This window comes from Canis aureus, chromosome 12, assembly GCF_053574225.1.
Source record: "Canis aureus isolate CA01 chromosome 12, VMU_Caureus_v.1.0, whole genome shotgun sequence".
In the NCBI taxonomy this organism is placed as follows: Eukaryota; Metazoa; Chordata; class Mammalia; order Carnivora; family Canidae; genus Canis; species Canis aureus.
Genome location: NC_135622.1, coordinates 23,839,567 through 23,853,515, shown reverse-complemented (window position 1 = coordinate 23,853,515; position 13,949 = coordinate 23,839,567). Strand labels below are relative to the sequence as shown.

At 43.2% G+C, this 13,949-nt stretch overlaps 1 protein-coding gene across 1 annotated transcript; it reads left to right on the top strand.

The window, feature by feature from the left end:
* Window positions 1–2,359: 2,359 nt before the first annotated feature.
* On the top strand, window positions 2,360–12,091 carry LOC144324537 (uncharacterized). The gene is made up of 5 exons (XM_077915999.1): window positions 2,360–2,476; window positions 3,435–3,607; window positions 4,205–4,614; window positions 4,798–7,493; window positions 9,154–12,091. The coding sequence occupies exons 1-4, from the start codon at window positions 2,360–2,362 to the stop codon at window positions 5,529–5,531; spliced, it is 1,434 nt and encodes a 477-aa protein (XP_077772125.1). The 3' UTR covers window positions 5,532–7,493; window positions 9,154–12,091.
* The last annotated feature ends 1,858 nt before the right edge of the window (window positions 12,092–13,949 follow it).

Below are 13,949 nucleotides of genomic sequence, written 5' to 3'. Positions count from 1 at the left end.
ATTCCATTAATTTAAGTTTGAAAATAGGCAGGGGTATCTGAGTGGCTTAGTCGGTTAAGTGTCCAACTCTTGATTTCGGCTTAGGCCATGATCTCAGGGTTGTGAGACTGAACCCCACGTGGGGCTCTATGCTGGGAGTGGAGCTTGCTTAAGATTTTTCCTCTCTTCCTTTTCCCCTCCCTGTCTCTAAAATATAATTAAAAAATTGAAAATTGGCAAAGAATCTTTGATGCTAGAATTCAAGATAATGTTTCTTTTTTGGAAGGTGGGGGTGGGGTAGAGATTAAGTGGGCATATGAGCAGCTATTTCTTGGGGGCTGGTTATATCCTATGTCTTTATGTGTGCTTTACATGTGACACAATTTTGTTTTTTTAATAATGATTAATTCTGATACACACATGAGTTGAGTTTTTTCAATATATATTATACTTCAATAAAAGGAATTATTAAAAAATGTATATAGCTGAATCTCACCCCAGACTCTGGAGATGGGGCCTGGTTGTCTGATTACCTCTTTCTACCTTTTGATTTCCCTGGAAGATAGAGGAAAGGTCTGTCCATTTCTAGTTCTTTTCTTGCCCTGCCAAGTATTGCTGAGTTATGAGTGATTACACAAGGATATATTTTGGAATCATCAGAGTAACTTGATATTAATCTGGGAAAAAAGATTTTAAAAATCATTTAGTGGAGACAGAAATATAATTTTATATAGGCTGAGGAGAGAGTATATTTCATTTACAGAAAAACAAATCTGAAGGCTCTGATAAGGGTTCCAAGTATCATGTACTTGGAGGATGGAAGCTCATTTATTCAAAAACACTTATGAAAGACTGCAACTATATCCCAGTCAATTTTGCGGCATCAGGGATTTGCTCAGTAAGCATCTTTGTTTTCCTAATAGAACATCCTGGATCTATGTTCATGAATTTGTTTAAAAACCTTTTGAAACTATTTTAATTTCTAATTTGTGTGTGTATTGAAATGGAAATACTAGGTTTTATGAAAAATAAAAAGCAAATGGCATCTAGACTTCCTTGAGAAAACTCACTTATTTTCTGACCTTTCAAATTCTGAATGAACTTCTCAGAACTTTGAACATCACTTCATCAGCACTGCATCAACTCAGCTTAATCAATAGCATTATATGTGGAATGAACAATGAAAGAGTTATTCCTCAAGGAAAAGCAACAAAGGGAATGTATCCCCTATGTTGGGAAATTTGTTCAGAAGTCTCCCTTGGGACTCAATTGATGTTGAAAAACAAGTAAATCCCTAGCGTTGATGCTAAGTCACAAAATCAGTGCCATAACCAGCAGCATATGCATCCCACCACTGTCACAATAGGAGCCATTCATGAGAAATGAAAAGTCACCATTACTCTTTTCTGCTGAGGAATGAGTATTATCAGGCAGATCTGTTGTTCCTCAGTGAAGGAAACTTCCATTGCACTTTACAGATTTGGATGTCCAAGAAAGTGTCATATAGATATAAGGCAGATGGAGAAACTAGAAGAGCCAGGAAGATAATCTGTAGGTAGAGGGAATTAAGTTTGCTCCTTAAGAAGACTTCAAAATAGATACTGCTAACTAGGCCTCAGAAATAGTTTTTTTTTTTTTTTTTTTTTTTTTTTTTTTTTTTTTACCAGAATAGCTCTGTCAAATTTCACACATTTATCGTACATAGAAGACAACTATTGTAGAGGCCTAAAAAGAAGCTGAAGGCCTCAGAGCCTTAATAAAGTTACTCCAAAGGGGAATCCAGGGCATATAAAATTAGATTTTGATAAGAGATAGAATAAAAGTAGTAGTAAAGTCTGTGTGGTTGAGATAGAGTTTTAAGAAAGTAAACTAATTTATTCTTAAAAGGTGATATGTAAAATTGTCAAGATCCTGGGATATGGGATTAGACAGCTCAAGTTTGATGCCTGAGTAACAGTACCTTTTGTGGCTTAGTGAAGAGTCTGCCTCAAAATAACCCCTCCTTTGCAGAGCTAGCCTCTGATATGAAGGTAGGTATCCTATAATCAAGGACAAGAAAACTCAGTGAGGTAAAGTGATCAGTTGAACTCTAAACTTCTTCCTTTTAGAAATTCAAAGTCCCTAGAACTTTTCTAAGGTGGTTGAGGTTAACTGGCAGGAGAGAACATGGAGGCATTGCAAAGGTGATTTCTTGTGAGGGAAAGAAAATTGGCATTGGTGACAGAGTCTCAACATTAAGGCCAAGACGGATGTGGGGGAAATGACTGGTTTAGAAACAGTGCATGGCTGAGATTAAAAGCTCTCTGCAGTCTCAGCCATGTTCAATTGGCACTATTCCACTATTCCACTGGAACAGAGACTGAAAGAGTAATACAACCTAATGAGCACTAACATTGTGGATCCAAGTATAGGATTGGATTCTTTGTCTAGTGCAGGAATTTGGGCCAGATGCAATCACAGTCATAGTGGTGAAAAATACAAGAACAAATTTTATGGGGTCAGTTTTTAAGAGTGACTATGTAGTACCTTAACCATTAGAGAATGAGCCAGAAATAGATGTTATGCAAATTCCCAAATCAACTGGAGGAAGGTGATCTTTGGAAGAAGGGATTCTGGAGGTTGGATTTCTCAGGTACATACACACACATTTGTGTGCATGTGGCACCATGTATGTGCTTATATATTTGGTGCAAAATCATTTATTTGGCCCGGTATGATATAGGCATTTTCTTAGGGGCTGATGCTATAGGGATGCATGAGAATAAGCAGTGGTCCCTTACCTTACACACATATGTGCACACAAAACATCATTTTATAATTCATTTTCACTCATGTGATATCTGGGTGATATCTGACCCATATAACATTATTCCATTTTACAATGAGACCAAGGCTTAAGTAATAGAAATAGTTATTGGCCAGGGAGTAGGGATGGCACTAGAATCTGCTCATCAAAATTCAGTGTTCTAACTTTATCTCCAAATTAAACATACCTGTGGAGGCCGAGAAAATTAAGGCCATTCCACTTTAAGTTCAGCGTTAGCACAAGTACAGCCATCCCAGGCCCCTGTGAAGAAGAGCTGAACTTTACCTTACTTCAGTTACAGGAAGAAAACAGCTTACAGCTTAACATCCTAGAAAACCCCATATTAGAATAAAAACAGAGCCCAAGCCAAGGGCTGGAAGCCCGTATTAGAATGAGAACAGGGCCCAAGCCAGTGGCAGGAAGCCTCCGTTAAAATAAGAACAGAGCTCAGTGCCCTTGAAGGCCCCATATCAAAATGTAAACAGAACTTGAGGAATTGCTCCCCCCCTTCTGGAGGTCCCCTAGACCAGTCCTTAAAACTAAGCTGAAACCCATCTCGGGGTCCAAGTCCCTGCTCCGCTCTGTCGGGTGCACTTGGACCCAAGCTCGAGCTTGTAAATAAACCCTTGTGTGTTTGCATCGGTGTCAGCTCCTTGGTGGTTCCTCGGATTCACGATCTTGGGCACAACATTTGGGAGCTCGTCTGGGATCCGAGAGACCTCCAGGACCCCATCCGGAGGGGTTCACGCGTGTTGAGTGCACTCAACTTTTTCCACCTTTTGTGCGCATATTTTCCGAGAGCTCTAAACTGTACTTTTACCTGTAGGAATTCCAATCTGCATGGGGTCGACATTGGCTTAGGTGGATGCGCTGGCAGGCCGTGGACCGGGGGATCTTGAGGAGACGTCCCTTGCCCTCGCCTGGAGGATGGGGTCCTCATCTGTAAGGAGGACGGAGGTCCCCATCTGTAAGGAGGATCGGGGTCCTCATCTGTAGGAGGACAGGAGTCCTCATCTGTAAGAAGGACGGGGGTCCTCATCTGTAAGGAGGGCCGGCTGCCAGCCCTTCGGGTTACTTTCTGTTTTGTCTCTGCGGTCACACTGGAACATTGGTCTGTGTTACTATGTCCTTGTTAACTGTGCATTTGTCTGTGTTGTTGGGTCCTTGTTAATCGTCTTTACTGTCTGTGTCTTGGTGTGGATTGGGGACATAATGGGGGAGACAGAAACCACTCCCCTGTCTCTTATGCTCTCCCACTTCTCGGATGTTAGGGAAAGAGCTCGTATTCTGAGCATAGACATACGGAGAGAGATTCCAAATTTATTGCATATGAGAATTGCCAACCTTTGATGTGGGATGGCCCCGAGAAGGAACTTTTCACCTACCTGTTATCTTATAGATTAAGGCCGTGATCTTCAGGGACAAACTGGATGGCTACTCTGACCAGGTGCCCTACATCCTGATCTGGCAGGACATGCTCGAGAATCCCCCTCCTTGGCTAAAACCATTTTTACTCCCCAAAACAGGACCCACCGAGATTCTAGCACTGCGGAAAGCCGAGAAGGAGACCGCTTTTATGCCCCAAGTGCCCCTTTATCTGGTCTTCCAGGATTCCTCCCCAGAGGACCTGATTCTCCCGCCACCCTACCGGGCATCCCCTCCCCCTTCCTCCCCTCCATTGGAGGCACCGGGGGCTGCAGAAGGGGCGCCACCCCTCCCTGACAAGGGAGTCCCTGTGCTCGGGCCAGCAGCGGGGACATGCGGTCGGACCCACCGGACGGCCCCACCTCCGAATGCGGGGCCAGCCGACTCCACCGCCCTTCCTCTCCGCACCATGGGGCCCCCCCGATGAGACTGGCGAACAGCTAATGTTATATTGGCCATTCTCCACCAGTGATTTATATAATTGGAAAACCCAAAATGCAAAGTTCTCTGATAATCCGAGAGATCTAATCGGGCTTTTAGAAACTGTTCTCTTTACCCACCAGCCTACTTGGGATGACTGCCAACAGCTCTTGCAGGTTCTCTTCACCACCGAGGAGAGAGAACGAATTCAGGTGGAAGCCGGAAGTCTGTCCTGGGAGGGGACAGACAGCTGACTCAAAACCCAGACCTCATAAATGCTGCCTTCCCTTTATCCCGCCCCGCCTGGGACTACAACTCAGCTGAAGGTAAGGAGAGACTCCGGGTCCACCGCCAGACTCTAGGGGCAGGTCTCAAGGCTGCCGCGCCCAAGCCTACCAATCTGGCCAAGGTCTATGATGTGAGGCAGGGTAAGGATGGGAGTCCAGCAGCCTTCTTAGAGAGAGTCATAGAGGCTTTTAGGCAGTACACCCCTATGAACCCAGAAGCCCCAGAAACAAAGGCCGCAATTATCATGGCTTTTGTTAACCAGGACGCTCCGGATATTAAAAAGAAATTGCAAAGAGTAGAGAGGCTGGGAGAGAAGAGCTTGCAGTACTTAGTGATAGTGGCAGAACGAGTCTATAATAATAGAGAAAGTCTGGAAGAACAACAAACCAAACTAAGTGACCGGCAGACCCAAAACCTGGCCAAGATCCTGCTGGCCACAACCATGGATGACCCACAGGAAAGACGGAGGCACCTCAAGAAGCTGGCTTCAGGGACAGGTAAGGAGGATGGCCCTGGTCCCCCTCGGGAGCAACCTAAGCTCAACAAAAACCAATGTGCTTATTGCAAAGAAGAGGGCCACTGGGTAAAAAGCTGCCCTAACAAAAGAGCTTAGGTCCCTGCCAAGATCTTGGAAATGGAGGACCTGGACGATTAGGGGAGTCGGGGTTCGGCATCCCTCCCCGAGCCCAGGGTAACTCTCAGAGTGGAGAGGCAATCAATTGAATTCCTAGTGGACACTGGGGCACAACATTCGGTTTTATTCCAACCCCAAGGGGAATTGGCAAGCAAGACTTCATGGGTGCAAGGGGCCATGGGCACTGAACAGTACTCATGGACTACCCGAAGAACTGTGGATCTTGGCATGGGCTGGGTATTACACTCCTTCATGGTCATCCCTGAGTGTCCCTACCCGTTGTTAGGTCGGGATTTGCTCACCAAGATGGGGGCACAAATTTGTTTCCACCCCAAAGGAGCAAAAATCCTAAACAAGGAGGGGCACCTGATTCAGGTGCTTCTCCTGAGTTCAGAAGACAAATATTGTCTCCACCAAACGCCCTCAGCCCCAATGACTGACATGGACTGTTGGCTGCAGGAATTTCCCCAAGCGTGGGCAGAACCTGGGGGAATTGGGCTGGCCCCGCACCGACCAGCCATAACTAAAGCTGGGAGCAGACCCTGTCAGGGTCCACCAATACCCTCTGCCTCTCGTCTCCCTAACCCAGACTAGGACCCCCCTCTGAGTGACTGTCAAGAAATTTTGGCACAGGTGCATGGAATCAGAGCTGATCTCCAGGACCAGCCACTGCCGAATGAGGATGCTACCTGGTACACGGAAGGCAGCAGTTTCATCTGAAAAGGAATCAGATATGCGGGGACAGCTGTAACCATGGAAACGGAGACCCAATCCGGGGGCACCAACCCTGCCTGACACCCCCAACTATACTGATGCTGATTTACACTGGATCAAACACTTGCCCATGACCCAGTGCTTGCGTGGCTGGTGGAGGGCCGCAGACTCCCGCATCATCCTGCCAGAGGAGCTAGGACGGCAAGTCCTATCCAAGATGCATCGGAGTCCTCACATGGGGACAAGGAAGATGGCAGACCTCATACGACATGCAAAGATCACTATTAAAGACTCTCGAGCAAAGATCAAGCAGATTGTGGTGAGCTGCCACCCATGTCAGTTAACTAATGCCACCTCCCATGGATCTAACCTGGGTGCCCGGCTCCGGGGGGACCGCCCAGGAGCCTACTGGGAAGTGGACTTCACTCAAGTAAAACCTGGAAAATATGGATACAGGTATTTACTAGTGTTTGTAGATACTTTTTCAGGATGGACAGAGACATTTCCCACCAAACATGAAATGGCACAGACCGTGACCAAGACACTGCTGGAAGGCATCTTACCGAGGTATGGTTTTCCTGTTAAAATTGGATCAGACAACAGCCCAGGATTCGTCTCTAAGGTAACTTGGGGCAGATTGGAAATTACATTGTGCATATAGGCCCCAGAGCTCAGGACAGGTAGAGAGGATGGACAGAACATTAAAGGAGACCTTAACTAAATTAGCCCTGGAGACTGGCGGGGACTGGGTGACTCTCCTCCCCTTTGCCCTATATAGGTTGAGGAACTCCCCATATAAGATGGGACTGACTCCCTATGAGATCATGTTCGGTCTTCCTCCACCTATTATCCCCAATTTAAAACCTGAGGTGCTTGCTGAATTTGATGATCACCAACTTCTTTTCTCCCTCCAAATGTTACAACGAACCCATGAGCAGGTGTGGCTTAAGCTGAGGGCCCTCTATGAGACTGGGCCACCCCCGGATCCCCATCCATATCGGCCAGGTGACTGGGTGTACTGCGGAGATACCAACACCAGACACTTCAACCTCGCTGGAAGGGCCCCTACCTCGTGATCCTGACCACTCCCACCATCTCAAGGTCGACGGGATTACTCCCTGGGTCCACTACACCCACGTCCGGCCAGCTGACCCACACGCCGTTCTCAAGGACTTTGTTCCAGAATGGAAAAGCCAACCGGACAAGGACAATCCCCTAAAGCTAAGAGTGCGCCGATCTCACTTACTTCCCACCTCCAAGACTCCCTAGTCTGAGGTTGTCTTTCAAAATAGAAGGGGATTAGACTTAGTCTTCTTACAACAAAGGGTGGGGTGGGGGGTTATGTGCTGCCTTAAACCTAGGATGTTGCTTCTTCCTTGAAATGTAAATGGGGGGATCCCTGGGTGGCGCAGCGGTTTGGCGCCTGCCTTTGGCCCAGGGCGCGATCCTGGAGACACGGGATCAAATCCCACATCGGGCTCCCGGTGCATGGAGCCTGCTTCTCCCTCTGCCTGTGTCTCTGCCTCTCTCTCTCTCTCTCTGTAACTATCATTAAAAAAAAAAAAAAAAAAGTAAATGGGAGGGAGAACAGCAACAAGGTTGGTTCGAATCCTGGTTTAATCATTCCCCCTGGCTCACTCTGAGAGCAACCTGGACCCGCGATTGGGTCCTTCCTTAGGTTCCTCTGAGAGGGGGAAATGTGGAGGCCGAGAAAGTTAAGGCCATTCCACTTTAAGTTTAGCGTTAGCACAAGTACAGCCATCCCAGGCCCCTGTGAAGAAGAGCTGAACTTTACCTTACTTCAGTTACAGGAAGAAAACAGTTTACAGCTTAATGTCCTAGAAAGCTCCATATTAGAATAAAAACAGAGCCCAAGCCAAGGGCAGGAAGCCCCTATTAGAATGAGAACAGAGCTCAATGCCCTTGAAGGCCCCATATCAAAATGTAAACAGAACTTGAGGAATTGCTTCCCCCCTTCTGGAGGTCCCCTAGACCAGCCCATAAAACTCAGCTGAAACCCACCTCGGGGTCCAAGTCCCTGCTCTGCTGTGTCGGGTACACTTGGACCCAAGCTCGAGCTTGTAAATAAACCCTCATGTGTTTGCATCGGTGTCGGCTCCTTGGTGGTTCCTCGGATTTGCGATCTTGGGCACAACAATACCTAATCTGGTTATTGCTGTGTTGAATACCCCAAAGGGTTACCTGTTATCATTAGAATAAATTACAAAATATACAAGAAAGATTAACATGCCCTAGTTCCTGGGAAATGCTCCAGGCGCATGTCTGACCAGCCTCCTCGTACTTTACAAGCCCATAGGCCTTCCTTCAGTCCCTCAAACATACAGTCTTTTAGCATCTGTACTCCTTCATGACACTTGACATTCTTAGGTTTATTGGCAATTACTACTAATTATTTATTTAATATCTGACTTCCTAGTTAGACGGTACATCCTGACCTGGCAAATCCACATCCTGTATCATTTAGTCTGCTCAGTGCTTCACTTCATGTAGGACATGCTCATTACATGTTTCTTAGTTTACGTACCAACTCCAGACAATTATCTTTCTGTGACCTTATGTAGACTCTGCTCCTATGCCATCTTTCTGATATATGGCAGGTTACATCCACCTCCTTTGGTTAGCCTGTGTAACTCTGCCCATTGTTCCAAATCCAATTTAAGACTCTCTATCTAGAGCGGTTATTTCTCCCTCTTCCTATCTTCTCACACAGTTGCTGTTAGAATCACACAATCAACATTTGATTACACTCATTCTTCTTAGAAAAAAAATATGTATATTTCATGAGTCTGTTTTCTTTTACTTCAATAAGATTTAAGATATTTTAAAAAGAAATTCTGAAAGTCTTTTACTTCTCATTTCTTTACAGAATCTAATGCCTGCTGGGCATCTTTGAGGCAATGAATAACAACTTGCTGATGTTGATTTGGAAGACATCATTGAAGAATATAGGGCAGTTAGGAGACGAAGGTTTTGGATACAGTGCATAGTCTAGAGTGGATCCAGGAGAGGGCTTTAAAAAGACAGTCCATTTTCTTTCTTTTTTCTTTTCTTTCTTTTTCTTTTTCTTTTTTTTTTAAGAAGCCGCGTGTCTAGAGATTGTGGTGAACATTTCAAAACGTATCTGAGTAAATAACAGGGTAGATATTGGTCTGCCAGGATGCATCTGTGAGAAATGTACTGACAAAGTCAGTCTGAAAAATAATAAGAAAGTCAAGGTTAATAGGAGACATATTGTTTGAGAACTCCAAACACAATATTCACAGAAGTTCTAATTTAACCTCATTTGAAAAAGCAACACAGAAAGTGAAGCAAAACCCATTGGAATTTAAATCACTTACAATCATCTGTGTATTTGGCCCCTTTTATTCAAATATTTTTGGAGTTTTCAAACATTGAATTTAATCAACCCAACAGTACAAAATTGGCAATCTGACAGAAGGGGAATAATTGAATAGATTTTCTTCTTTCAACATGAATAGAACTTGTGGACTGAGGAAAGCTATTTGTTCTCTATTCATTCCATGTCATAAATCTATAGAACTGAACAACCTTGTTCTGAAAATCCTTTTCAGACTGGGAACATGAGGTTCTTAATCTCAAAATCCTGTGTTCCAACCTGTATTGAGCCGATAGGTTTGCTTTTTTCTTACTAAACTGTGAATTCCTGGGGTCCAGAAATTTTTTTTTTTTGCATGCCTGTTATGTAGTTTCTGACTTTTATGAGCCACTTTTAAAAGTGAAAGGATGAAAGAAGAAATATGGGCAAATACTATTGTGAACAACAATATTTTCAAAATTATTTTTGGCAAAATATGAAAGGCCCTGAGCTACAGTTCAGGAAAATACACTTTTAAACAGACCTGACCTATGGAGGAACAAAGATGTTGAACTCTCTGCTGCAATGTTACTTCCAGAATCTGCCTCTGCTAGACTACCTGGCATTTCCATGTTTGTTTTAGCTTTGGTTTAAGGCGTTACTGGCTCCCCTTAAAGCATCCATGTGGTGTGTGAGATGCGAGTAATACATTAAGCCTTTATTGGCTACATTAATTAGTGCATCAGATATACTAAGACAAAACTAGTTGAAGGATGCGGATATAAGTAAGATAAGTTTTTGACAAGAGATAAAGGAAATTATGGTTCTGAACTTATCCTCTGAAAGGAAAAGGTTTATGATCACTGCAAAGCAAGAAAATAGTTGTCAAGAGTGATAGAAGAAGCCAAATTGCACAATTCACTCTTTGAAATGGACCTACCACAGAGAGTTCATTTCAGTGGTGTTACTAGGTTTTGAGTCCATATTGGCTTAGGATTCTTTGCTGTGATATGGGAAGTAATCACAGAAATTAGAAGGAGCAGCACTGTCACATCTGTCACTGCAGTGGCACAGAAACAGATCTTTTCTCTCCAAAGCTTGTGATAAGATACTTGCATGACTGGCTACTCAGCACAGTTATTTTACCATCTCTAAATCTGTTTGGGAGCTTGATCTAAGACCATATGCACACAATGTTTAACTGAAGTGCTAGGGCTGGGTAGGAGCTTGGTTATGTGGATATGGTAATACTTACTCTCTTTGTAAAACAGAATTGAAAATCTTTTCTTGGTTTCATTTTTTTTCTTTTAACTCTACTCCTTTCCCAGCCCAAATCAAAGTTTATATTATCTTTTTTTTTTTAAGATTTTATTTATTTATTCATGAGAGACACACAGAGAGAGAGAGGCAGAGACACAGGCAGAGAGAGAAGCAGGCCCTGTGCAGGGAAGCCTGATGCGGGACTCGATCCGGGGACTCCAGGATCATGCCCTGAACCAAAGGCAGACGCTTAACCACAGAACCACCTGGGCGTCCCAAAGTTTATATTATCTTAATGCATTCTGTTCATTTTTAAAAATGCAGATGTTCATCAGTTATACAATATGGCCAGCAAAGGAATTACAAAATATATTTTTTCAGAAATACTGGATGGGCATACTGAACCCTGGGTAGAGGTGGAGCTGGGTATACAACATAGGTTTCCCTTACATTTTCCTGCTCATGCTGGCTTATGTGGTAATCAGCTAAAATGACCACCCAAAAAATGTCTTGTTTTAATCCTACAATTTGTGAATATGATGAGATATCACACCTGAGCATAAGTTACCTCACACAGCAAGAGGGACTTTGTAGATGTAATACTATTATTAATCAGTTGATCTCAAGGCAAGAAGAGTATACTGGATTATCCAGGTGGGCCCAATGTAGTCATAAGTGCCCTTTAAAAGCAGAGATCTTTCTTCAGCTGGTAGGCAAAACTGGAATGAAGAAGTGACATTAGAGGGATTTGGAGTATGACAAGGATATATTCGCTGTTTGGAAGATGGAGGGGGAGAGACATGGGATGCAGGAAGCTCTATGAGCAAGGAAAGGAGGCATTGACAGTCAGCAAGGAAATGGGGACCTCAGACCTAAAGCCGGCTAGATCATGCCAACCACCTAAATGAGCTTGGAAGTGGATTCTCCCCTACAAGCTTCCAGATAAAAGCCCAGCCTTACCAGCACCTTGATTTTAGACTTGTAAGACACTCAGCAGAGAACTTAGTCAAAGTCACCTGGGGTTCTGATTATAGAACTGAGCAGTAGTGCATGTATGTTGCTTTAATATATTAAGTTTGTGGTAATTTGCTACTTGGCAATAGAAAACTAATATATACTGACAGACATGCACTGATATATTTGTGGATAAAATTATGTGAAGTACTTGCATCAAAGTAATCTAGTGGGTTGGGTAAGGGTGGAGAAAATATGAAATGTAAATGGCTATGGGTTGATGACTGATGAAAGAAATTGATAGATCATAGAGGTTCATTATACCAATCTATGTATATTTGAAACTTTTCATAATAAAAAGGTTACAAACTGGAAAATGTGCCTGAAACAGTTTTATAAGAGTAATAGTTGAAAATCAGTTCTACAACTCTTTAAAATCTTTACCTGCTTTGAAACTCTAAAAGCAAGAGGAGAGTTTGTGAGGATCTGTGAGTAATTTCTGCCTTTGCCCTCAAGGGGAGGGAGGGGATGGGAGAGAGAGAGAGAGAGAAAGAAAGAGTGAGCATTTGGGATATAACTAGACTCAAGGGACAGAGGTCATGTGAATATTTCCATGGAATAGAGATGAGCTGCATGCACAGAAAGTAGGTGTGAGATTGTCTTACATTCTATATGTCAGCTTGACTGGGAGGTGATGGAGATGAACTCTTGAGCTACTGTGGACTATGGGAAACTAAGTGACCTCTGGAAGAGTGCATTTGCTCTCTAAAGCTTAAAGATGGAAGATCTCTATGATGGGAATTTATCCTTTCTCTTTTGGTTCTACCCTGGAGTTATCAGAAACTTTCTGTAGCCTGTGAGTGTGCTAGGTGTAGTGGGAAAGATGAGTGAGGGAGAATGAAGTTCTAACCAAGCTCTGGTTCTGCCCCAGGTGGGAGGAAGGGACATAACACCAAAACAAGTTATGTGGGGAACAGGACTGGGCTTTCAAATTGTTAGATGGAGACTGTGTGGCTTAGAGTAGCACTAATATTGTCATTATAGAAGACGACCATAAATATGTCTGTAGACAGCCCTGTCTATTCTTCTGACTCATCTATTTTTTTGTAGAATAAATTGATAGAGTTTGAGTCAGTTCAAATACATGGGGCAGGAGGTGGAGCAGTGCTTCCCTGGCTATGGTCTCCTAGGTTCTATGAACTGTAAAATACTATGATGCAGAAATACACACACCAGGAAGGAATGTTCTTTCTGGTAGTGAAGAGCTGAGACTGCCATGAGAACAAAACATCATCTCTCCTATCCTCATTACCAGTCTCTTCTTTGTCTCACTCATGCTACTGAAATGGCCGCATAGCCGGTCTTGCTTCAAGACATCCACACTCCCTTAATGCATTTTCACAACCAAATGATATTTCTAAGTCTAAATTTTGATTGTATAATTTCCCTTACTAAGATCTTTCAGCTCTTTATAACCCTGAGGATGAAATCCAAACATAGAGACAAACATATATATTCCCTCTAGCTCTGTTCTTTCCTCTCTTTTTGGTTTCTCTTATATATAATTCAGGCAGTCTAAGCCACTTGTCATTTAATGTGTGTCTCCAGCTCTTGAACATGGCATACTACAAGTGACTGAATAGGATGAAAAAAATAGGTTCAAAAATGAAACTTTCTGTTAGTCTTGGGTATTTGTATATTGGTCAGAGTCATTTTCAAAACTAGGTATACCAACCCTGTGAGTTGTTTAAAGGTAAAAGTTATGTTGCATCTCATGCACTGCTGTATCCTCAGGCTCAAACACATTGTTTTTAAAGATAAAGAAAAGAAGGAGAGGGAGAGACTTCATTAGAATGTAACTCTCTTAGGAATCTTACAAAACAATTGGGTTCCAATGAGTTGCATCTTTAATTAAATAAAAATTAAGGGGAAAACACCTTATTCCAATCTCTACTGTAGAAAATGTTTCCCAAATACCTTATTCCATAATCCTTCTAGAATGGCTCATTGGTCATAATTGAATTTTACTTAAATAAAGCCTTGAATGATCTTCTTGGCTCTTACACTGTGCATTTATTTTCCATGGTTTCAGGACCAGTGGAGTAGTATTACAGTTGAGTTTAAAGTGGATT